The sequence below is a fragment of the Arachis ipaensis genome, chromosome B9 (genome assembly GCF_059453495.1).
Source record: "Arachis ipaensis isolate K30076 ecotype BB chromosome B9, ASM5945349v1, whole genome shotgun sequence".
Classification (NCBI taxonomy): Eukaryota; Viridiplantae; Streptophyta; class Magnoliopsida; order Fabales; family Fabaceae; genus Arachis; species Arachis ipaensis.
The window spans coordinates 139684560-139707573 of record NC_142444.1 but is presented as its reverse complement, the minus strand read 5'-3'; the positions used below and the strand labels follow the sequence as shown (position 1 = coordinate 139707573).

The window sequence follows — 23014 nt, the reverse complement described above, 5'->3', positions numbered from 1 at the left end:
GTGCCTCAGCAATGAGAGCTTTGGAGGTTGCTGATTCTCTTGATGGGGATAAGATGGCCACCGTAGTTGGTAAGCAAGGTGATTTGGAGATACCAACTGTGACGTTCACTGAGGAAGCAAAAGAGATATTGGCAGAGCCCTACAAAGATGCCATCGTGATCAAAGTTCTTGGAAAAAATTTTAGCTATACAGCGATCACGCACAGGCTTAAAGGCGTCTGGAGAACCAAAGGAGGATATGAGGTACTAGATGTCGGTTTTGGCTATTTCTTAGTCAAATTTGATCTCTTGGAGGATAGAGAGAAAGTTCTCCTTGGAGGACCGTGGATGATTACTAGAAGCTATGTTGCGGTTAAACCTTGGAGTTCTTCATTCAGACCTTGTAAAAACACTTTTGGGTCTACCATGGTTTGGATAAGAATCACAGGTTTAAACATTAACTATTATCAAGAGAGAGCCATGAAAATGATTGCGTCAGCTGTTGGCAAACCGATCCGCATCGACTTAGCCACCAAGTCTGCAGAGAGGGGAAAGTATGCAAGAGCATGTGTGCAAATTAACTTGGGACTTCCAGTTATAAAAAAAATTCAAGTTGATGGTCATATGTATGACATAGAATATGAGCACTTGAATTTAATTTGTGAAAAATGTAGCTGCTTTGGGCATGTCACAAGAGAATGTGTGAAAGAGAACAACAATGGCATTGGGAAGGAAAGTACGGTGAAGGAGAAAAATTTGCCGTCACTTTTTCCTGTAGATAACAACAAGAAAACGGTGGAAGGTAGTCAAATCCCAGTAAAAAATCAAAATTTATCTTTTGAATTTGGAATTAATGCCAAATCAATTCCAATTATGGAGAAGCATGGTGCAACAGATCTTGTGCATGATAATTTGCAAGACTCACGTATGGAAAGGGATACTCGTGCAAAAGAGGATGAATGGGTTACAGTTAGTAGAAAAGGCAAGGAAAAAGTGGGTAAAGGTCACAATGTGGTGCCAAAAAAAGCCAATGTAGCAATATGCTCCAATTTGGTGAGTAAGAAATTTTCTTTTGGGTCTAATAACATGCATGCTGGATCCTCATCAAATGCAAAGGTGAAGTCCTTATCAAATGCAAAGGTGGGGCCTAAGGAAAAGAAAGATCCTCCATCCACGCTTGACTCTTTGGGAACAACTCAGGTGACTTTTAAGGATCAGAGTACTCCCTTTTTTAAAGCAGGGCACAAAAGGCAGCGTCCTATTTCGCTTCAAAACTCACCTACTGAAGCATTGTCAATGGATTCTCGAATACAAAAAGAGCTTGATAAAGTTAGTGCAACAACAAACTTGGAGACCCAACCTCAACATACGAATGATGGTTCTGCGGTGCAAGTCCACAAAGAGACACTTGGAGACAGGGGTCCATCAATGTGAGGTAGAATGATTAAACATTCCAATTATTTAATTTATTTTTATGGATTGTGACCATTTAAATATTATTAGTTGGAATGTTAGGGGGCGTCAAATAAGATGTCTCGGGTGCACTGTAAGGAGTTGGTACGAAAATTTCAACCAACTTTTTTTATTTTTGTGGAAACTCATATTGGGTTTGAAACTATGAAAGAATTTTGGGGGAGATTAGGCTATTATCCTGTAGGAATTGTAGATGCTGTTGGACACAAGGGAGGAATTTGGTTCCTCTCTGCTAATTTAAAATTTTCTTGTAAAATTCTTTGGGCTATGAATCAATGTGTAACTTTGGAAATTGATGGTGGTGGGCGAAGATGGATCTGCAATGCGGTTTATGGCAGCCCTCAAGCCACTAATAGAGTAGAATTATGGAGTCATCTGCTTGATATTGGTTTGTGTATTCAGGACCCGTGGGTGGTGGTTGGGGATTTTAATGATATTTTGAGTGTTCATGAGGTGAAAGGGGGTAATTTCTATTCAAATCGCAGTAGTATCTTTGCAAGTACTCTAGATTCTTGTGGTCTTTTTGATCTAACAACCTCTGGAAGACGGTTTACTTGGTTCTGTAAAATTCAAGGAAACAAAGAAATTGCAAAGAGATTGGATAGAGCTTGCTGTACTACAGAATGGCGCCTTCTTTTTCCAGAAGCTTTTGTTGAAGTTCTCAGTCGTTCCCACTTTGATCATTGTCCCCCTACTTATCCGATGTCAAGGCGTTCCTATCAAGAAAGGAAACCGGCCTTTTAGATTCCAAGCAGCATGGGCAACGTATCCTGATTACAAGGCCATTGTTCAGAAATCTTGGGATCGTACAGACTTTGGCATCCATAGGAAGTTGCTGGGGGTCCAAGAAGCTTCGTTGGAATTCAACTCTACGGTCTTCGGCAATATTTTTATTAAAAAGAGGGAATTGGAGGGTTATTTGAATCGTATTCAACGGAAAATGGAAGCTGACGATGATCCGATTCTGAAGCACAAAGAGGAAGAATTGAGAGCTGAGTATAATATAGTTTTGGCCCAGGAAGAATTGCTTTGGTACCAGAAGTCAAGAGATCAATGGGTTTGGTATGGTGATAGAAATACTAGCTTTTTCCATATGCAAACCATCCTTAGAAGAAAATCTAACAAGGTTCATGGGTTGCTAGTCAGTGATGGGTCTTGGTCTGATGATCCGGAAGTTTTGCAAAGGGAGGTTGTTCATTTCTTCAAAAATATTTTTTGTTCTACTGAGCCTGTTGAGGTTAATTGCATGGAGGAAATTCCTATGCCATCTTTTAGCCAGGATGCTTGTGATAATTTGTCTAAACCAGTAACAATGTTGGAGGTTAAAGAAGCTCTGGATAATATGAGCTCATTCAAAGCTCCTGGGCCGGATGGTTTTCAAGTTTTTTTCTTCAAGGAATATTGGGATGTGGTGGGTCATGAGGTATGGCGTACTGTTCAGAAAGCATTCTTAGGGGAGACGTTAAGCCATTCTTTGTTGGAAACTTTGATTGTTCTTATCCCTAAGTGCGACCCTCCAACTAGATTGAAGGATTTTCGGCCAATAAGCCTTTGTAATGTAATTTATAAGCTAGTGACTAAAGTGCTGGTTAATAGATTACGACCATTTTTGGATGAGATTGTTAGCCAAACTCAGGGAGGGTTTATTCATGGTAGAGGAGCACCTGATAATATTATTGTCGCCCAAGAAGTTCTTCACTTTCTTAAGCAGACAAAGTCTAGAAAAGGAGCTGTGGCTTTTAAGATTGATTTAGAAAAGGCTTATGATAGAGTTGATTGGAATTTTCTTGAGCACACTCTTGAATCTTTTGGCTTTTCTTCTCTAATTATTCGGCTTGTAATGAATTGTGTTCAGGTCTCAAATCTTTCCATCCTTTGGAATGGGAATAGATTGGACAGCTTCCAACCTCGCAGAGGGCTCAGGCTAGGAGATCCAATTTCTCCGTATTTATTTATTTTGTGCATGGAGAGATTGGCGTGCTTCATTTCCAAACAAGTTGACGAGGGTATTTGGGATGGTGTGGCTGTTTCTAGAGGGGGACCTAGAGTTTCTCACTTGATGTTTGCAGATGACCTCCTCCTTTTTTGTAAAGCGAAGAAAAGTCAAGTTCAGAATGTTGTGCACACCTTGGAGTTGTTCTGTAAAGCTTCAGGTATGAAGGTTAACATTGAAAAATCTAAAGCTATTTGTTCTAGAAATATCTCTAATAGAAGGAAGGAAATGTTGTCTGGTGTTTCTCATATTCCTTTTACTAGTGACCTAGGCAAATACTTGGGGGTGAACCTTAATCATCCTCGAGCTGCTAGATCTATTTTTTCGGACTCTTTAGAGAAGATCAAGAATAGGCTGGCTAGTTGGAAAGGTCGGCTCCTTAACAGAGCAGGCAGGCTTTGCTTAATTAAATCTGTTGCTTCTTCTCTTCCTATTTATCAGATGCAAGTGACTCTTTTTCCTACTTCGGTTTGTCAAAAGATTGATTCTGTGCTTAGACAATTCTTGTGGAAGGGAAAGGTGGGGGAGCGTTGCTTAAATTTGGTCAAGTGGAGCAAAGTTGTCACTCCAAGAAAATATGGAGGCTTGGGAATTAGAGATACTCAATGCATAAATTTTGCTTTACTCGGAAAGCTTGTTTGGCAATTATTGCATAATAAAGATAAGCTTTGGGTAAGAATTATGTTGGCAAAATATTTATCTGGGAGTTCTTGCTTTTCACCCAAATTTTCTAATAATGTTTCAAGCACTTGGCGAGCGATTTATAAGACAATAGAAAAGCTTCGTGATGGTTTTGATTGATGTACAGGCAGGATGTCTCAATCCTTTTGGTATCATGCTTGGCGACCATGCGGAATGCTAGCTCCTTTGGTTCCTTTTGTGCACATTTCTGATTCTCACTTGAAGTTAGGAGATGTCTGGCACCTTGGGCATTGGCGGTGGGATATTCTTTGCACAATGATTCCGGAAGAAGTTAAACTTGATTTGATGCTCTTTGATCCTATCAAGCAGGCAGGAGATAAAACAGGTTAGTTTTGGACAAACTCAAATACTCTCACCTACTCGACTAAAAGCGGGTATGAATGGCTATTGAAGAAGAAATTTGGCTGGAATGATAATGAAAATTGGCTTTGGCTTTGGCGCTTGAGAATACCAGAGAAGATAAAGTGTCTGCTCTGGCTTTGCCTCAACAACGGAGTTCCCACAGCTAGTTACCAGTTTCAAAAAGCGGCCTTTTGGTGGATTTGGAGGGATAGGAACAATGACATCTTCCACCAAGATGATCCATGGAGTAAGGAGAAAATTGTTCACTTAGTTAAACATGCTGCTCGAGATTTCTCTAATATTGTTATCAACCAAAAACATATTATTCCTTCTTCTTTGAAATATAACTGGGAACCACCTCCAATGAATGTCTGTAAAGTGAACTGCGATGCAAGCGTTTTTGAAAATGAGCAATTAGCTGGCTTTGGATGTATTATTAGAGATAGCATGGGAATTTGGATAAAAGGTTGTTCTGCCAGTATACCTCTTTCTAGTGTTCTCTTTTGTGAGCTTCATGCTATTTGGAGAGGGCTTGTTATGGCTTGGGATTGCGAGTGCAAAGAGGTCATATGTGAAACTGATAATCTTGACGCGTTTCTTCTTGTTTCACGAGGCACAACCAGCATGATTAAGAATGACTCTGATCTGCTTGACAAAATCAAAGAGATGCTCCAGCGCAATTAGACAGCTACTTTAGTGCTCATCCAGTGAACAGCAAACAGAGCGGCTGATTTAATGGCTAAGACAGCTGTTTTAAATAAGCAGGTGTATCTAGAGTGGTTACTACCTCCTAATAATTTAGACATTATTATTAAAGAGGAGTACTACTCTTTTTCTTAGGTCTTTTTTCTTTATGTTATGTTCAGTCACAAAAAAAAAAAACTAAATTAAAAATTACCAAATTAAAAACATAAATAATGTTGTATATATATTTATGAGTTATTGAACAAATTTTTATTGAATAAGTAATTTAAGTACGGACTAAAAAATGTTACTACAAATATTATCCAATGACAATAATTATGATACACATAACATTATTTAGTGATAAAAAACAAATCTCAATTTAGTTCCAGTAACTAAATAATAAACCCTTGGTTTATCAAATTAAAATTTAATAATGAAAAAATATTAACATAAACACCCAAATAAAAAACAAAATTAAGTACAATAAATAAACATTTTTTAAAATATTTATGCAATTGTAACAAACAAAATTCTCATCATATCGTTAATTTATCATAATAAATTAAAAATATTACAAATTAATAGACGATATTCAAAACTTTTAAAAAAAATAAAAAAAAAACACACAATACAAACATATCATTCTGAAAATACTCTTTGTATATTTCAATATATTTTAGTATAGTTCAGAATAAAAATCTACTCTATTGAATATTTCATCTCATATATTATCTAAAATTTTAAGCTATTACAATTTTATAATATTTTTAGGCAATAAAAAATTTAGAAAAAGACACTATAATATTGAAAATTACGTTTATTTTTTTAAAACTTTTTTTAATTGAAAAGTTGTATTCATATTTAAATCACTCTTCATTCCACTATCTGAAATATATGAAATAATCAATGAATTATTCTCGAGTACCTAACTATACAATTATTGGCACATGTTGAAAAAAAAAATCTAAAACATAATATTTTATTTACCTATGTAAGTGCAGGAATTAGACACCATGTCCAAGCATCCCACAATTGTGTTTGAAATTTTCAAGAGAATACAACAATGCTTCAAACTACATTATCCACTCCGAAGACACATACCCACTGTAATACACGTCCATTTTACCATTAAACATTTTACATGTGTTGCAATAGGAGAAAAGTCTCTTTTCCATAAAAATACTTTTTGGGAATTACTTGAAATCTTCTCAGAACTTTCTGTAGAAAGGAATCATTTCAAGAAACATATTTGTGGTTACAACCATATTTTTTCTTTTACTTAATGCGGAGTACACATAGACAAACAATTAGCTACAGCAACCCATGGTATATATACATTCCGTGCTCAAAGATCAATGTACCACAGTATAGAAGAATTTTATCCGGAATAAGGGACACGATCACACTTCTTCCAATTGTATATATACGATATTGAACACGAGTTACAAAATAGGAAGCTGGAGAACACACAACTACATAAAAGTTTAGTTTTGAAACTACAACAATTGTTGCACCGATATAATTCTTTTACCCATGTATTTCGCAAGCTTACACAACAACTAGATGTACAAGAGTTAGAGAGCGATGATGAGCAGATATTTTATATGCTTTTTGCCATCATTTTCATATAGTTTCTAGTATGTTTTGTTTAAGTTTTATTAAGTTTTCATAGGTTTTAATGAAAATTTCACATTTTTGGATTCTACTTTGAGTTTATGTGTTTTTATGCAATTTAAGGTATTTTCTGGCTGAAATTGAGGAGTTGGAGCAAAAGTCTAATTCAGAGACAGAGAAAGTGTTGTAGATGCTGTCAAGATCTGACCTCCTTGCACTCGAAAGAGCTTTTCTAGAGTTACAGACCTCCAAATGGAGCGTTCTTAATGACTATGGAAAGTTAACATCCAGATCTTTCCAGCAATGTATAATAGTCCATACTTTACCTCAGAATTGAAGGCCCAAAACTGGCGTTCAATGCCAGCCTCCAGTCCTATTCTGGCATCCAACGCCCACAAGGAGGAGACCAGCGTCCAACGCCCACAAAGGACCCCCAAGCAGGCGTTCAACGCCCAAGAAGCCTCGTAGCACGTGCATCTCAATTAAGATCAGCCAAAACACTCACCAAGTGGGCCCCAGGAGTGGATTTTTGTGCTAAAAGACTGTTTTACCCTTCTTATGTAATCCTTGGTCATTAGTCTAGTATTTATTTGAGAACTTTTACACTTTTCAGGACCCTTTGACACTTTACACATTTTACATTGTATTTTCTATCAGTATGAGTCTCTAAACCTCCTAAGTTAAGGGGAGGAGCTCTGATGAGTTTTATGGATTAATAAAGTATTACTGGTTTATCTTCAATTCGTGTTTGATTCGCTATTCTAAAATGTATCTTCGTTCTTCATCAATATGAATGCGTTGAACCGGCACAATGTTATCTCATTTTACATGCGTTCAGAGTGAGTCTTTCATAGGACAATGATGAACCACTAGCTTGATTATACATCTCTTAGATGGCTAATCCACAACTTCGTTGGGGACTTCTCGAGACACCAATTCAGCCGAGGCATGGGGAGATTAGTGTCTTTGTGGTAAAGGCTAGAACCAAAGGCGAAACATTCTCTGATCTGGAAGATTCGACCTTGTCTATGGCGTTTTGAGTAAGATCACTAGGGAGAATGGACTGCAGGAGCTTCACCCTCAATCAGAATGGATCCGCACTAACCCTGGGGTTCAGATCTAGAGGAGCATTGGCGACCTCTCAAGAAAGGCGTTGATCACATACAGCTTGCCATAGCAGAAATCATTCACAGTTGAAGAAGACAATAAAACCGAATTGATCCAGAAGAACAAAGCATCTCCAAGCCTTAACTATCTTCATATCATTGCATTCACCATCAACTGAGTAACGTTTTATTTATTTTCTTTTTATGCGTTTAAATAAACAAACAACCTTTCTATCCACCTGACTAAGATCTACAATATAACCATAGCTTGATTCAAATCACAATCCTCGTGGGATCGACCCTGACTCACTCAGGTATTACTTGGACGACCCAGTGCACCTGCTGGTTCAGTTGTGCGAAGTCTAATTTCGCGCACCAAGTTTTTGGCGTCGCTGCTGGGGATTGTTCGAGTTTAGACAACTAACGGATTGTCTTGTTGCTTAGATTAGGTATTGTTTTTAATTTCGTTTGAGTCTTTTAATTTTTTTTTTCGAAAAAAAATCAAAACTTTTTCAAAAACCTTTTCTTTTCTTTATTAATCTTGATCTTTTTTTTTGAGTCCTTATTCTTGTTCTTGTTTGAGTCTTTTTCGAATTTCTTGAGTCTTTTTTCTAAAAATTTTCAAAAATACTGTCTTTTGTTTGAATCTTGTATCAATCTTTAAATTTGGTGTCTTCTTGTGTCTTTTCTTTAAAATTTTTGAAATTGGTATTTTTGGTTTTCAAAATTTTTAAGTTTGATGTCCTTTGCATGTTCTTGTTTTCTTGGAATTTTTTGAATTTTGTTCTTGGTATTCTTCTTGATCTTCAAAGTGTTTTTATTTTTCTTCTTGTTTTGATCTTAAACTTTTAAAGTTTGGTGTCTTTTTGCGTTTTTCTTTGCAATTTTCTAATTCTAGGTGCCTTAGATCTAAAAATTTTAAGTTTGGTGTCTTTTTGTTGTTTTTTCTCTTTTTCATTAATTCAAAAAAATAAAAAATATATTTTCTTTCATTTTAATTTTCGAAAATCATAAAAAAGATTTCAAATTTTAATTTCAAAATTATTATCTTATCTTATCTTAGTTTAAATTTCAAATTCAAATCTTTTCAAAAATCATATCTTTTCAAAGTACTATCTTATCTTTTTATCTTTCTTTAAAATTCAAAAATCTTATCTTATCTTATTTCAAATTCAAATTTTAAAATTCAATTTCAAAATTTCAAATTTCAAATTTTAAATTTCAAAATCAAATCTTTTTCAAAAATCAAATTTCAAATCTTATTTCTTTCAAATCTTTTTCAAATATTTTCAAATTCCTATCTTATCTTTTCTAATTTTAAATTTTAAATTCAAATCTTTTCTAATTTTCTATCTTATTTGGTTTTCAAATCTTTCTTAATTAGTTACTTGTTTTCTCTTTCTTCTTTTTCAAAACTTCCTAACTAATTCTCCTCTCTTCTAATTTTCGAAAATATCTTCTCAATTTCTCTCTCTTCTTTTTTCGAAAATTCATCATTTAATTTTCAAATCTTTTTAGTTAATTAGCTTTAATTTTCAAATTTAAATTAATAAATAAAATAAAAATAAAAATATTTTAATTATAATTTACATCTGTATCCCTAATTCTTCTACTTCTCCTACCTTTCTTCCATAAACCCAAAATGAGAATGAAGAGTTCAGAAGAACTCTGGGGTCCTATACAACCCCCACCGCTGACTTCTATGGAAGAAGTATTAGTATAACTCCCATCAGAGCAAGTAACTTTGAGCTGAACCCTCAACTCATTACTCTGGTGCAGCAGAACTGCCAGTACTCTGGACTTCCACAAGAAGAACCTACTGAGTTCTTGGCAGATTTCTTACAGAATGCTGACACAGTACACAGTGAGGGAGTAGACCAAGATGTCTACAGACTCTTGCTTTTTTCTTTTGTTATAAAGGACCAAGCAAAGAGGTGGTTGGATAACTAGCCCAAATCTAGCTTGAAAACATGGAAATAGCTAGTAGATAAGTTTTTAAATCAACACTTTCCCCCAAGTTAACCCAGTTAAGGCCGGATATTCAAGGCTTCCAGCAAGAGGACAATGAATATCTTCATGATGCCTAGGGGAGGTATAGAAGGATGCTAAGAAAATGTCCCACTGAAATATTTTCAGAATGGGTACAGCTAGACATCTTTTACTATAAACTTTCAGACATGGCTAAAAAGTCTTTGGACCACTTTACTGGTGGTTCCATACATATGAGAAAGACCATTGAAGAGGCTCATGAGCTTATTGAGACAGTTACCACTAACCAGCATCTGTACTCAGCTACTGAGACTTCTATGAAAGGAGAGGTTAAGGCAATATCTACTAAACCTAACCCTCCAGAACAGGATGGCCCATTGACTCAGCAGCTACACGCCCTTTCCCAACAACTACTGGAATTGCAAGAGGCTTTGCGAGCACTACAAGAAAATAAGCTTTCTGCCACGCTTTAAAAGCGTGCCGAAAAGTGTGAAAAAGCGTGCCGATAGCTTTTCGACACGCTTTTTGAGCTAGCGGCACGCTTTTGAAAGGGTCACATCCGCCAGCGTGCCGGTTGCTCTATCACCACGCTTTTGTGAATCTATCGGCACGCTTTTTCTGTTGGCACGCTTTCATTTCTTGTCACACTTAAAAGCGTGGCCATAGGTCTTAACCTATAGGTACGCTTTTAAAACGTTCCAGAATGTATGCTTTGGGTACTCTTTAAAAGCGTACCGATAAGGAAAGATATGGCTACACTTTTTAAACGTGCCAATAGGGTAAACATATGGCTATGCTCTAAAAGCGTGGCTATTTATAAGTACGAAAAGATACGGCTATGCTTAGAAAACGTGTCGGTAGATGAGGATATGGGTATGCTTTTAAAGCGTGCCGGTTGCGTTATAAGTTAGTGTGTGTTGTTGGGTAAAATTTGATAACTTAGAAAAAAAGGTTAAGTGTGGAAAAAATAGGTGGAAAACTAAATTTTAGGGGAGGGAACTCTATCGGCACGTTTTTTTACTGTGCCAAAATCAACACGGTATAGCCACGCTTTTCAAGCGTGCCGGTTTCTTTCTAAAGCGTGGCAAAAAAAAGCATGGTCAAATATCAAATCAGTGGCCACTCTCGTAAAAGCATGCCGATTTCTCTCTATGGGTACGCTTTTCAAGCATGGCAGTAAGAAAGCGTGGCCAAATTTCAAATAAGTGGCCACCCTCATAAAAGCGTGCCGATTTCTCTCTATGGCCATGCTTTTCAAGCGTGGTAAAAAAAGCGTGGCCAAATCACAAACCAGTGGCCACCCTCGCAAAAGAGTGCCCATAGACCACTTTTGGGCACTCTTTAAAAGCGTGGCAAGAAAAAAGGGTGCCGACAGGCCTTTTTTCTTGTAGTGGAGAAACTCGGACTTCTAACAGGAATGTAGAAGCCCAACTGAGTCAAACAAGGCAGCAGTTATCTAAGCAGATAACAAAAGAATGCCAGGCTATTCAACTGAGGAGTAGGAAATCATTAAACACCCAACCTCAGTACAACAGGAGATCTATGGAAGAAAACCTAACAGAGGGATATCAAACTGCTATCCAAGACATCTCTGAGGACGTTGAACGCCCAAAGAGAAATGTCATTGGCGTTCAACGCCAAGAAGGAGTATTCATCCCTGGCGTTGAACGCCCAAATCGAGGCAGCAATCTTGGCGTTCAACGCCAAGAAGGGGTACCCACCCTTGGCGTTGAACGCCCAATAGGGGGTAGTGTCCCTGTTCCTTATGGCCTTATACAAGGAAAAGTGTCTTTCAGTATTTGTATTGCATTGCCTGTCGCTCGATGTTTCTTATGCTGCATTATTGTTCTATTAAGAATTTAAGAGCACAATGTTTGTCTGCCCTTGCCCCCCACCCCCCACCCAAAAAAAAAAACAAAAAAAAAACAAAAAGTTGCTTGTCTACATAATGAGAAATGCATCTAGACTCCTTAGATGCTAGATTGATTTGATATATGTCATTGTACTGAAGACTTCCTTAGCTGGATGGAACTTGGTCCTTGTGATCTTTTCATGTTTATTTTTCTTATAGAAAAATTTCGTGTTAGTTAACCATTTGGAGAGTGCAAAATTGTTCTACATGATTGCTATAAATTGATCTATGACAGGAAACTTATTTGATCCATTTAGCTTACTCCACCTCGTGAGATAAGGCTTAGATATTGTAAAATCTATGAACTGAGATGCTACTGATATTTCAAATAATAATATTAGGTTTGGCCACTTGATTGCCTTGGAGTACCGGGTCAATAAAGATGTTTTGAAGAAGGTAAAATCTTCTATTTCTCTGCCTTTTATACTTTATCTTCAATCTTTCTCTAAAACAGTTGTTTCAGTCTATAAATAGACATTGTGATCTTTAGTATTGAAAACTTTTTTTTTCTTTTTTAAATACTAGTTTCTACTTTATTATAATGTTAGCTTACCAATTGCCATATCCGGGCAAATGTTCATATCTTTTAGAAATATTTCACTCCCTTCTCATGTTCTGAGTGGAGGATTTTCACAAAGAACTAAACTGTGAGCTGATTTGGATTATGAAATTTAGCACAGCAAAACAATTATCTTATTCAGTTTCTTAAAATTTACTTTATTATATTCTCTCCTCCATTGTCTGAATATGAGAAGGTTGACTTTGCAAATTCCATCCATATACGTACCTGTTGGGGTACTGTAATGTGAAAATATCCATTACTTAGGGAGGGATAAGATTTGAGTTGATTTGGAGGCATATAGATGATGCTTTTCATTTGCTTATCGGGAAGAACTTATGGTCATTCATCCGGTACAATGCAATATACTTGGATGAAGCCTCAGTGATTGCCATGAAGGTGGCATTTAGCAAGGTAAAGCACCTGAAGGAGCATAGCTCCCTTTTGTAACAGTGAGATCATTTACATTCAGCTTAAGATTTCTTTTCCAATACAATCTCCTTTTCATACACTGAAAATAGAGGATCAGAATGCCATCTTTGTTTCTTAAGGATTTTGATTTTTAATACAAATGTAAAATAATCACTCCACCTATTAGTTTGAAGGAGATTGACTCTTGTATACTTAAAGACTTGCCAGATTTATGTTTTTATTCCCCCTCTTTCTCTCTCTCTCTCTGTCCAGAGACTCATATCAGTAGAATCAAACAAATCTGGAAACTGATATCAACATATCTCAGCTTGCCCTCAAGTTGGTGGATGGATATCTATCATTCCTAGCTTGTGTGCAAGTTATTGAAACTGCTTGGCCTCCACCGGTTGTATAGAACTAATATTCATTCTCGCAGGATTTATTTTAGTATGTTTTAGACAAACCTTGACAATGGTAGCAATAACAGGTTTCCATAGCTTTCCCTTTTCTTAACAAACATGAATTGACTTGGTAACAATCATTTGTTACAATGGTCATAGCAACTGTTAAACCTGAAACACCAGCTATGAATTAAGTAGTAGAAAGCCCCGTTTTCAGTCTCCAAATATTAGAAATTACATACATCCATTGGAAGTGATTCCATTTCATCCTTCATTTAGTTGCTGGTCCTGTAAAATATAATCTCCTTTCTGATGAAATCAATATATACACATGGATCCACAAGGTGCGTGGAAAGGCATTTTGAAGGGATAATGAATTTACCCTTCTCATACAAAAATGCATACCTATTTAATAAAATTAAACAAGAAAGGAAGACAAATTGAAATCAAATAGAGAAGCTACGCAGAAGTAAAGATATGTAAAGCGCATATAATTAGTGCTTGTTACTTGATAGAGGGACACGTGACAGAGGCAGAGACTGGCCTATTATTCTTGCTTCTCCATGCGAATTCAATGTTACTGATATGAAGAAAACACTTCCCCCATATACAAACCTGTGGTATGAGAAAGAAAGTTAAAATTCTTTGCTTTAAACTAAGAAAAACAAGCAGGGTGAGTTTCTTATTAAACAATTATATTGTCTACTCCACTAACTTTCATGGTTAGCTAGTATAATGGTATTGTTACATAGTCTTAGAATTTGCATCAAAATATTGAGAATTTCATTTTTTTTATCTTAAGAATAGAAGTTGCATTTTGTGGCATCTATTGCATCTTTTAGTATGCTACAAACTTCTGAATGTTAAAAGTAAAGAGAACAAAAAGTAAAATAGACTTTTATCAGCATTCAACAACATGGTGTGTAATAATTATGTTTTTGAATAAGAAAAAAAAAGAAACAAAAGCAAAAAAATTGAATCATTACTGCACACAAATCAGGAAGTTAAGCAAATTTTGACCATCTTATAGCATTCAACATTCTGCACAAAGCGGTGGAGATGATTGGAATATTTGCAAAGAAGACAACATTATATCTCAACTATGTAACAGACTTGAAAGCATAAAAATTGATATGTTTCCAATAGCAACGGAAAGCGACCTTTTTCTTTCTCAACAAACATCGGAAAGATTGAAAGGCAGCTCCAACTAAATCAAGAGATGTGATGACATCAAAGGTGTGCTGGACGAGAAGATTTAAAAACATACATCACGAAGATGAGTGAATCTTCCCATTTATTGCTCAATGTTCAAACTATGAATCTTCCCTATGATGCATGAACACTAAGGCTAGACATACATGTTGACTTGTGATGGTATTTAGGTGTGTCCAAACATGTCCGAAAAAGAATTTTTTATTTTATATTAAGACACAATTGAACATAGACACGTGTATTAGGCGAGTGTCGATGAGAATCGTGTCCGAAATGTGTCTGGTACGTGGATATGACAACTCAACGAAGTGTTCGAGTTTCATAAGAAAATACAGATCTCAACTAGTTGCTGCTTTTATGGAATACAGACTCTAACACTGTGTTTGAATCAAAAGAAGTTAAAAGGAAAGAAAATGCAAAGAAGAAAAATTAATGAAAATCTTAGTTTTTCTTTAAATGGATGAGAAGGAAAATTGGGTGGAAAGAGAAAAAAATGACATGGGACCCATATTTAACTTTTCACTCTATCCATGAGAAAAAAAACTAAGAAAAATTTGCGAATAAGGGTAAAATTACAAAGTTACTCTGTGTCACATTAATATATTATAATTTATATATAATATAGATAAGGGTATTAATATAATTTTCTACCTATTCTTTTATCCATTTTTTCTTCATCTAAACAACAACGAAAAATTACTTTTCTTTTTATTTTGTTTCTTCCCATTTTGTTTCTTTTTATTTTTTATTTTCTATCCAAACATAGTGTAAAGGTGCATTATTTTATTTTATTTTTTTTACTTGTTTGTAGAGAAGAAACGGATATATATGAATGAAAGTAGTAAAAAGCTTCCATGGCTAATTAAACACAAGAACTCGTGAAGTAGGTAAGTGTGTATAAGAGAAATTTCTGTGCAACTTGAGCATGCTGGGATAATAGAACTTAGTACAAAAAATAAAAAGAAAAAATAAAGAAGATAAATTAAGCTATATGGCAATGCTAAGTTGGAGTTCTTCTGAAATATTGAGGTTCTCATTTTTGTTTAGAAAATTGAAGCTCATTTTTGTCTCATACCTATGCACGAGATAAACTAAAACAATTACTTCTGCATGCAACTATTAATTAAAGTATGAAGAAGAGTTAAAAGAAGATCGCCCAAGTCATTTATTCTGGTTCAGCTCCAAAATAAAACCTACATCTGGTCCCAATCACAATTTGTGGTGAGATTTTTCAACTATGATCAATATCCAAGTTACAAATTCATCAAGCAATGACAATTTCAAGAACCAAAAATCCCGGACATTAACAATGACTTTTCTTTTTGTCTTAGTACTCAACACACACAGCCTTTTTCTATTACAAAAAATTCTGCATGCCAAGAACATTTTTCACAAGTATAAGCTCTCACTAGCACACACTAACAAGCAAGATTCACAAAAAACCAAAATCAGCAATGAGAAAAGGAGTACAATGTATGCACATGAATCCTCATAAATTGTGTAAAATATGATTGTTAGCTCGGTCTCTCTTTTTTCAAGTTGAACTTGCTGCTCCAATCTCCTTTTCTATAAGATAGAGCAACACCCCACGCAATCTGCAAATAGTGAATTATTTGTAGTAAGAATTAAGTCACATGTATGCCGGTAATTTTTTCTTGCTGTCCATAAAATACAGAAGCGTAAAAACTGAAAATAATAACTTCTCTGTGCTTTTGAAGAAGAGTGCAAAGTATCAATCTTCATTTTATTTCCATTATATTTACAATAGAATGTCATTTTGAAGTATTATATAACTTTTTAAATTAATCTCCCTTCTCACATTAGACATTTACTAAAGTGCATATGTATATAATAAGATTAAAGAAAAGAGAAGACAAATTGAAATCAAGTAGAGAATCTATGCTGCTATGCGGTATTAGTAGTTAAATAAAGACATGGAAAGTTCAAATAACTAGTGGTTGTTACTTGTTAAGAGACTGAGATTAAGACTGACCTGTTTCTTTCTTTGCGAGACAAATGCGGAATGCACTAGCATAGCAGATTTCATCGACCAATCCTTCCTAATTCACATCGTTGGTGAAATTTTTTTTTTTTTTGTAATTCCTTGCACAAAGATTCAGAAAGAGGAATTATAGGAGGAAGAGTTAAATGAAGTACTTGGAGCCTCTGTTCAATCTGAAGCTGAAGGAACTGAAGAGGCAGCACCATCCAAAGAAGCTGTTTTCATCTCTCCTAAGGATGAAGGACCCCCTAAACCTGAATTAAAGCCTCTACCCCCTTCTTTAAAATATGTTTTTCTTGAAGAATTTGAGACATACCCAGTAATAATCAATCCTCACTAAACAGATATGAAGAAGAAGCTTTGATTAAAGTGCTAAAGGACCATAAAACTGTAATTGGATGGAGCATTGGAGATTTAAAGGGAATAAGTCCTGCAAGGTGCATGCAGAAAATTTTGCTTGAAGAAGATACTAAACCAGTAGTGCAAGCACAAAAAAGAAAGCTCAATCCCACCAGGAAAGAAGTAGTCCAGAAGGAAGTTATGAAGTTATATCCTGGAAGTTTTCATATCTCTTGCACCATAGGGAACATAACAATTGAGAAATCATTCTATGACCTTGGTGCAAGCATAAACTATCTATCTCTAATGAGGAAACTCCAAATTCTTGAACTGAAATCAACTCGGATAGCTCTCCAAATGGCTGACAAATCTATCAAACATGTACTAGAAGTTGTGGAGAATGTGCTAGTAAAAGTAGGAAAATTTTTTCTCACAGCTGACTTTGTCATCTTAGACATGGAGGAGGACTCTAACACTCCCATCATTTTGGGAGGCCCTTCTTAGCTACGGGCAGAACATTAATAGATGTCGAAAAAGGGGAATTGCTGCTGAGAGTGCATGATGAGCACCTAGTGTTTCATGTCTTCAAGACCCTGCATGAGCCCATTCAAGAAGAGGAGTGCCTGAAGGTTAAGGCCAGAGATCAGAGCTTGAATGAAGCATTCAATGAGTCAACTCCAAAGCTTCTAAACCCATGCTTGAAAGGCAGAGAAGAAGTAGAAATGGTACAACAAGTCAAAGAAGTCAAGGAGAAACTAGAACCAAAACTCCCCCCAGATGAGACCCTCAACAAGAGCTTTCCAGATATTGAGCCACCAAAGCATGAATCATCTCTCAGAAAAGAGAAGAATCCTAAAAAGAAGGTGCCAAGAGGGTGGAGAAATAAAAAGATCCCCAATGAAGGCTTCTCACCAGGGGATAAAGTGATGTTAATCTACCAACCAATGAAAGTGTCTCCACATTTGCCTAGATACTACACTGTGAGCCGGATCCTTTCACTTGAACACATAGAGATCATCAAAGAGGATACCGGAAGAAAGTTCACAGTAAGAGGAGAAAAGTTGAGGCACTATGATTTTTAGTCTACATGATCAAGGGACAAGACGTCAAGCTAGTGACGTTAAAGAAGTGCTTGTTGGGAGGTAACCCAAGTAGAGGTAACTTTCTTTTCATAAGTTGTTTCAATAAAAGAGTTAAGTAGATTTCTCTGCATTGCAAGGAATCCAGTAATTAACTAATGGCTGACTTCAATTGAGGAGAAGTTAAAACAAACACAAATTAACTGTTAGTTTCCACAAGTCTAAGATGATAACATAGATTACAGTGGATGTCATGGCACTGTAACAAAAAAATAGGACTCAACAAAGTTTGCTAAAACACCTAATACCAAAATACAGACATCAAACTAGTGTTTATAAAGCATTGTTCTGAAACTAAACATTGTTTCCATATTAGTAAGACATCAATAACAAAGAGCATAACAAGCAAATCCTAAAGATTCCCCCATTCACATGGAGGTAATTTAGCCATCAGCTTCAGCTTTTGCAGAGGAACATGTGGTGCACCACTTTAGATGACAGAAAAATACCTCTTCCTCTCAAACGGCTGGCTCAGTGACTGTTTCTTGCTGGAGGAGGTTGCCGCTACTGCACCCTTGTTCTTGGGTTGGGCTTGGGTATTGGGCTGAGTGAAAACTTTCTTGGGCTGAGGTGCTGGTTTCTTGGGCTGAACTACTGGAAGGTTGGGTAGTGATGGAAGGTTGGGTAGTGATACTGAAGTCTTCTTCTTCCTCCCTGTCTGAACTGTTTGACCAGGGGCCAGGTTGGGTGTATCCTTCTTCCCTCTTTTTGGAGCTCCCCCTACTTGTTGTGAGGTTTGGGCCTATCAAGGAAATGGGAATTATACAGAGAGTTAGAGACATAACCAAGCAATGAAATTTATAGAAAGCATTATATGAAGTAAACCCTAGAACATAATGTTACATACCCTCTTTTTAGGCTTTGTACAGCCCCCCTTCTTGTGTCCCATTGCACCACAGTTGGAGCACCTTTGAATTTGACCCCTCCGTGATAGATGATTCTGGCTTCTGTTCTCCTCATCTACAGGCCCTCGGTTCCTCTTCTTCACAGGTCTGTGGCTTGGCCTCCTATAGGGAGGTGGCATGACATCATCATACTGAGTCCTCTCCCATAGATCCGGTCTGTTAACATGGTGTATGACCTCCTGGTAGCACTTCAGGTAGGCATCCTTCTTGTAGCAATCATCCACATAGGATTCCAAATCAAGGCCTTTGAAGGTGATGCAACTGATGGCATGAGGATATGGAATCCCACTCATTTGCCACTTCCTGCAAGAACACTCAGCAGCAGCCAAATCCACAACAAATTTATCTAAGTCACACATAACCTTATATTTACTAGCAGCTGACCAGTATAGCCTCCAGTCCTTAGCTAAACTTGCTCGTTTCTCCAATTTCTTCCTAATTATTGGCATAATGTTTCCCTGATAATTCTGAATCCTATCTCTATTGGTAGCTCATCTAGTCATCAGATATACCCTAGTATCCTCTAACATGGTAACAATAAGTTTTTCTCTTGCCTCTACTATGACAGCATTGAAACTTTCACTCATATTATTAACCAGGGTGTTATATTTGATTAGTACATTCATAATTGTTTCATTTAGCACAACCTATATTTGTTTAACCAAAAGCTTAGTGTAAAATGTAACATTACCTTCTGCTGATCAGACATAAATGTGCATTTTTCAATATTCTCTGGACCCAAATCCTCGGCAAGATGACGCAGAAACCAGATCTAAGAATCCTTTGTCTCGGCTTCCACAACTACATAAGCAATTGGAAGAATCTGATCATTTGGGTCTCTTCCAATTGCAGTCAATAGTTATCCTCCTTGAGGAGTTTTCAAGAAGCATCCGTCTAAGCCAATAAATGGTCTGCAGTGCTGGAAACCTTTCTTGCATGCATCAAAGCATACATCTTTGAAAGACACAATAATTCATCAAATTTGGATTCAGTCTCTCTTGAGCAAAATCTGGGGATTGAATCACTTTAAGAATCACCGATGATCATGGATTTGTTCTTAGCAGCTCACCACAGTAATCGTTAATCCTCTTGTACTGCTCCCTAAATGCACCCTGGATTTGGCTCAAAGCCTTTTTCTTTGTTTTCGCTGCCATGCCTTAGTCACAGTCAGATTCCATTTTTTGTGTGCCTTTGCCACCAGATCCTTTACCTTGATTCTTGGATTAGATTCCACTTTCTTCTTAAACTTCTTGCCTAGCCATTTGGAGTGCATAATTCCAACCCTGTGTGTCTGCATGCAGGTATGTTGCAGATTCATGCTTCTTAGCTGCCATGTTGATTCTTCACCAACCTTGTGTGCATATAGACAAAAAGGGCAGTCTTTTTGACAGATAGCCCAGACCCTTAACAAGTCACACTTCTTGGATGTAATATTCTTAGCTGTCTGAACTGCATAGACTGCCACCATGTCCTTAAATTCTTTCTTAGATTCATAAAGTGTTCCCACCTTCCATTTTTAGTTTCTCATGTCTTTTTCAAGTTTATGGACTGGAAACCTCAGCCCCTTAAAATAAGCATCCTCTTCTGCATCATCAGCCCCCAAGTCTTGTTCTCCAATATGATCCTACTCCATGTCATCATTGTCTGCTGCTTCCTCATCCTCCAAATCACTTGTCACAACCCTCTTACCCTTGTCCACAGTAGAGTCCTTTGGCACAAAATTTTCTTCACCAAATCCATTATCATAGTCATACTCCTCCTCACTGTCAGTGAAGTGGATGTCTTTGACATTATCCCCTTCTTCATTAGATGGCAAGTATATTGGGTCATTACTGTCTTCGCCACTACTTTCATGGTCACCGCCTCCAATCTGTCCTTCCTGGCCTAACTCTACTCCAATACCCTTATTTTGACATTTAGTTTCAACCGCATCGGCAACAGCATCAGTCTTCTCTTGGTCTCCTTCAAATACCACTACCTCAGGACCACCACCATTAGATTCTTCACTCTCGACGCCTCCAATATCTCCCCCTACATCAATATAACTAACTTCCGAAAACCCATCAGCATTCCCAACCTCATGTACCACAAACAAATCAATGAAGCCCCTTAAGTCGGCTATGTTGTACATCTCAATTGCCTCTGAGTCACCTTTCAACAACTTCAAGTTACTGTCAGAGTCATCCGCATTTGGATCTTTGTACCATAACGCTGCGATGGTGGACTTCAAGTATCCAAACTGTCTCAGCTCCTCGTATGCCTCAAACACAGACCACCGATCGCCATCAATGTCTTCGACGACTGTAGCTTGACCCTTCAAATACTTGAAGACACCGTTCTTATATCCGAATGCACCCCCATGATGCACCCTTATGTTAAAGAGCGCCATCTTCTTCTCAAACAACCCTATTATTCAACACAATACGTTACTAAACCAAATAACGACGATAACAAAAACAATCAGCACAAACCCTAGCCTTACACACAGGTTCCCGCGGCCTAGATTAAACCCTACACCAGTTACCTATATCAACGAAGGCGACATTGCATGGATAAAAGGCTTACCTCGAAAAGGGCTATCTGCAGCAACGAAGGCAAGTGACCAATGCAGGAAGGTCTTCAACAACCTCGCTCGAGCTACCAACAGCGGACGACCTTCAACCACTAGCCTATATCGTCCTCGCAGGAACGCTTTTGTAGGGTTTCACACAAACGTTTCAGCGACCAATCGTTTTCTCAAACACTGACTTGCTTGGGGAAGGCGAAATGATTTCGCGGGAATGACATGAAGGGAAAGCAACCATCAAGGGCAAACTTGTCTTTAAAATTTATTTTTTGGCACAAATGACGATTTTAAAACAAACTAAAACTTTGGGACCATTTTGTAGCGAAAAAAAGGTCGAGGACGAAATAAATTTTCGGCCTCTACGTTACGGACCAAAATCGTACTTAACCCTAATTTTTACAATGTCATATACAAGTAATTTTTATTTTTGGTTTTCTCCTCACAAGCATATTTTACTATCCAAAAATAAATAATGGTTTTGATTTTGCACAAACATATATAGCAATTGATGTGTTTGATGCTCGTACTGCTTCTCTACGAAAGATTTGTGCATCTACATCACACTTTACTATCTTCTGTGGTCATTGCACACCTTTAAACTCATACATACAAAAAATTGGACATTATAACACTGTTTTCACTACAACATTTTTGGCCTAAGATAATCCTTTTTCAAAGCAACATTTAATAAAAATTGTCTTAGATAGGTAAAGACAACATTTTTGATGAATTGCCTTTGAATAAGGCAAAGATAACAAAATTTTTAGCCACCCATAAAAAGAGTTGTTTTTGATATATAAAACAACATTTATAAAATGTTTCAAAATAAAAATTTTAAGACAATATTTTTAAATAAAAATACAATATTTTATAAGAGTTGTCAAAAAATTTAAACAAATAACATTTATAAAAGGTTGCCTAAAATTATTTATAATTAAAAAATTTAGAGAAAAATTTTTAATCATATTCCCACCAATTATTTTTTCAATGAAAAAATAACTTAAACACAAAAAAAAAATGTGCTAAAGTAGCTCCATTTCATGCACATAAGAGCCCTAATGACGCCGGGACATTGTTTGGGTCACCAATCTTAGTGAGGTTAACAACTCCACTATGGTGACATAGTTTAAATTCACCAATCTTGGCGAGGTTAGCAATCCCACTATGGTGAAAATAGCCATAAACCCACTTTGATGGCCAAGCCAATGATGTACCTCTTACTCTCAAAGAGCCTAGAGAAAAATAAGCACAGCTTATTTCATATTCAAATCAACTTCAACTCTATTTCATAAATAAAAGGTACATGAGTTATTTATACTAGTGAGAGAAGGAAAAGCCTTCATAACTTGGACGATGTGGGACTAATACATAACACAAAGTTAGTTCACTATTCTAAACAATATGGGACTTGTATTCCCTTGTTACAATTAACTAATATAATTAACCTATTAACTCTATTTGCTCCCGCGTCATTCTCCATGGGTTGAAAGAACTCTTGCGGGAAAAAACTTGTGACAGATGATCTCATTGACGAATCCACACCAAAAGATCCCATTAGCAAATTCACGCCAAATACCTGCACCACAAATCAAATAAAATTCTACTAAAGTAAGGTGAAGGCCACAAGGACCAACCTTGCTCTGATACCAAACTGACCCCAGGACATCGTTTGGGTTACGGTTAA

At 36.6% G+C, this 23014-nt stretch overlaps 2 protein-coding genes across 2 annotated transcripts; one reads left to right on the top strand and one right to left on the bottom strand.

Annotated features, from left to right (window-relative positions):
- The first annotated feature begins 1595 nt into the window (after positions 1 to 1595).
- On the top strand, positions 1596 to 17224 carry LOC148546543 (uncharacterized). Its single transcript, XM_088499248.1, has 4 exons — positions 1596 to 1914; positions 1997 to 2874; positions 4351 to 4471; positions 16965 to 17224. Exons 1-4 carry the CDS (start codon positions 1596 to 1598, stop codon positions 17222 to 17224), a joined length of 1578 nt encoding a protein of 525 aa, XP_088355374.1.
- Positions 17225 to 20388: 3164 nt separating this feature from the next.
- Positions 20389 to 21153, bottom strand: LOC148546542 (uncharacterized). The gene has a single exon (XM_088499247.1). It carries the CDS (start codon positions 21151 to 21153, stop codon positions 20389 to 20391), a length of 765 nt encoding a protein of 254 aa, XP_088355373.1.
- Between the last annotated feature and the right edge of the window lie 1861 nt (positions 21154 to 23014).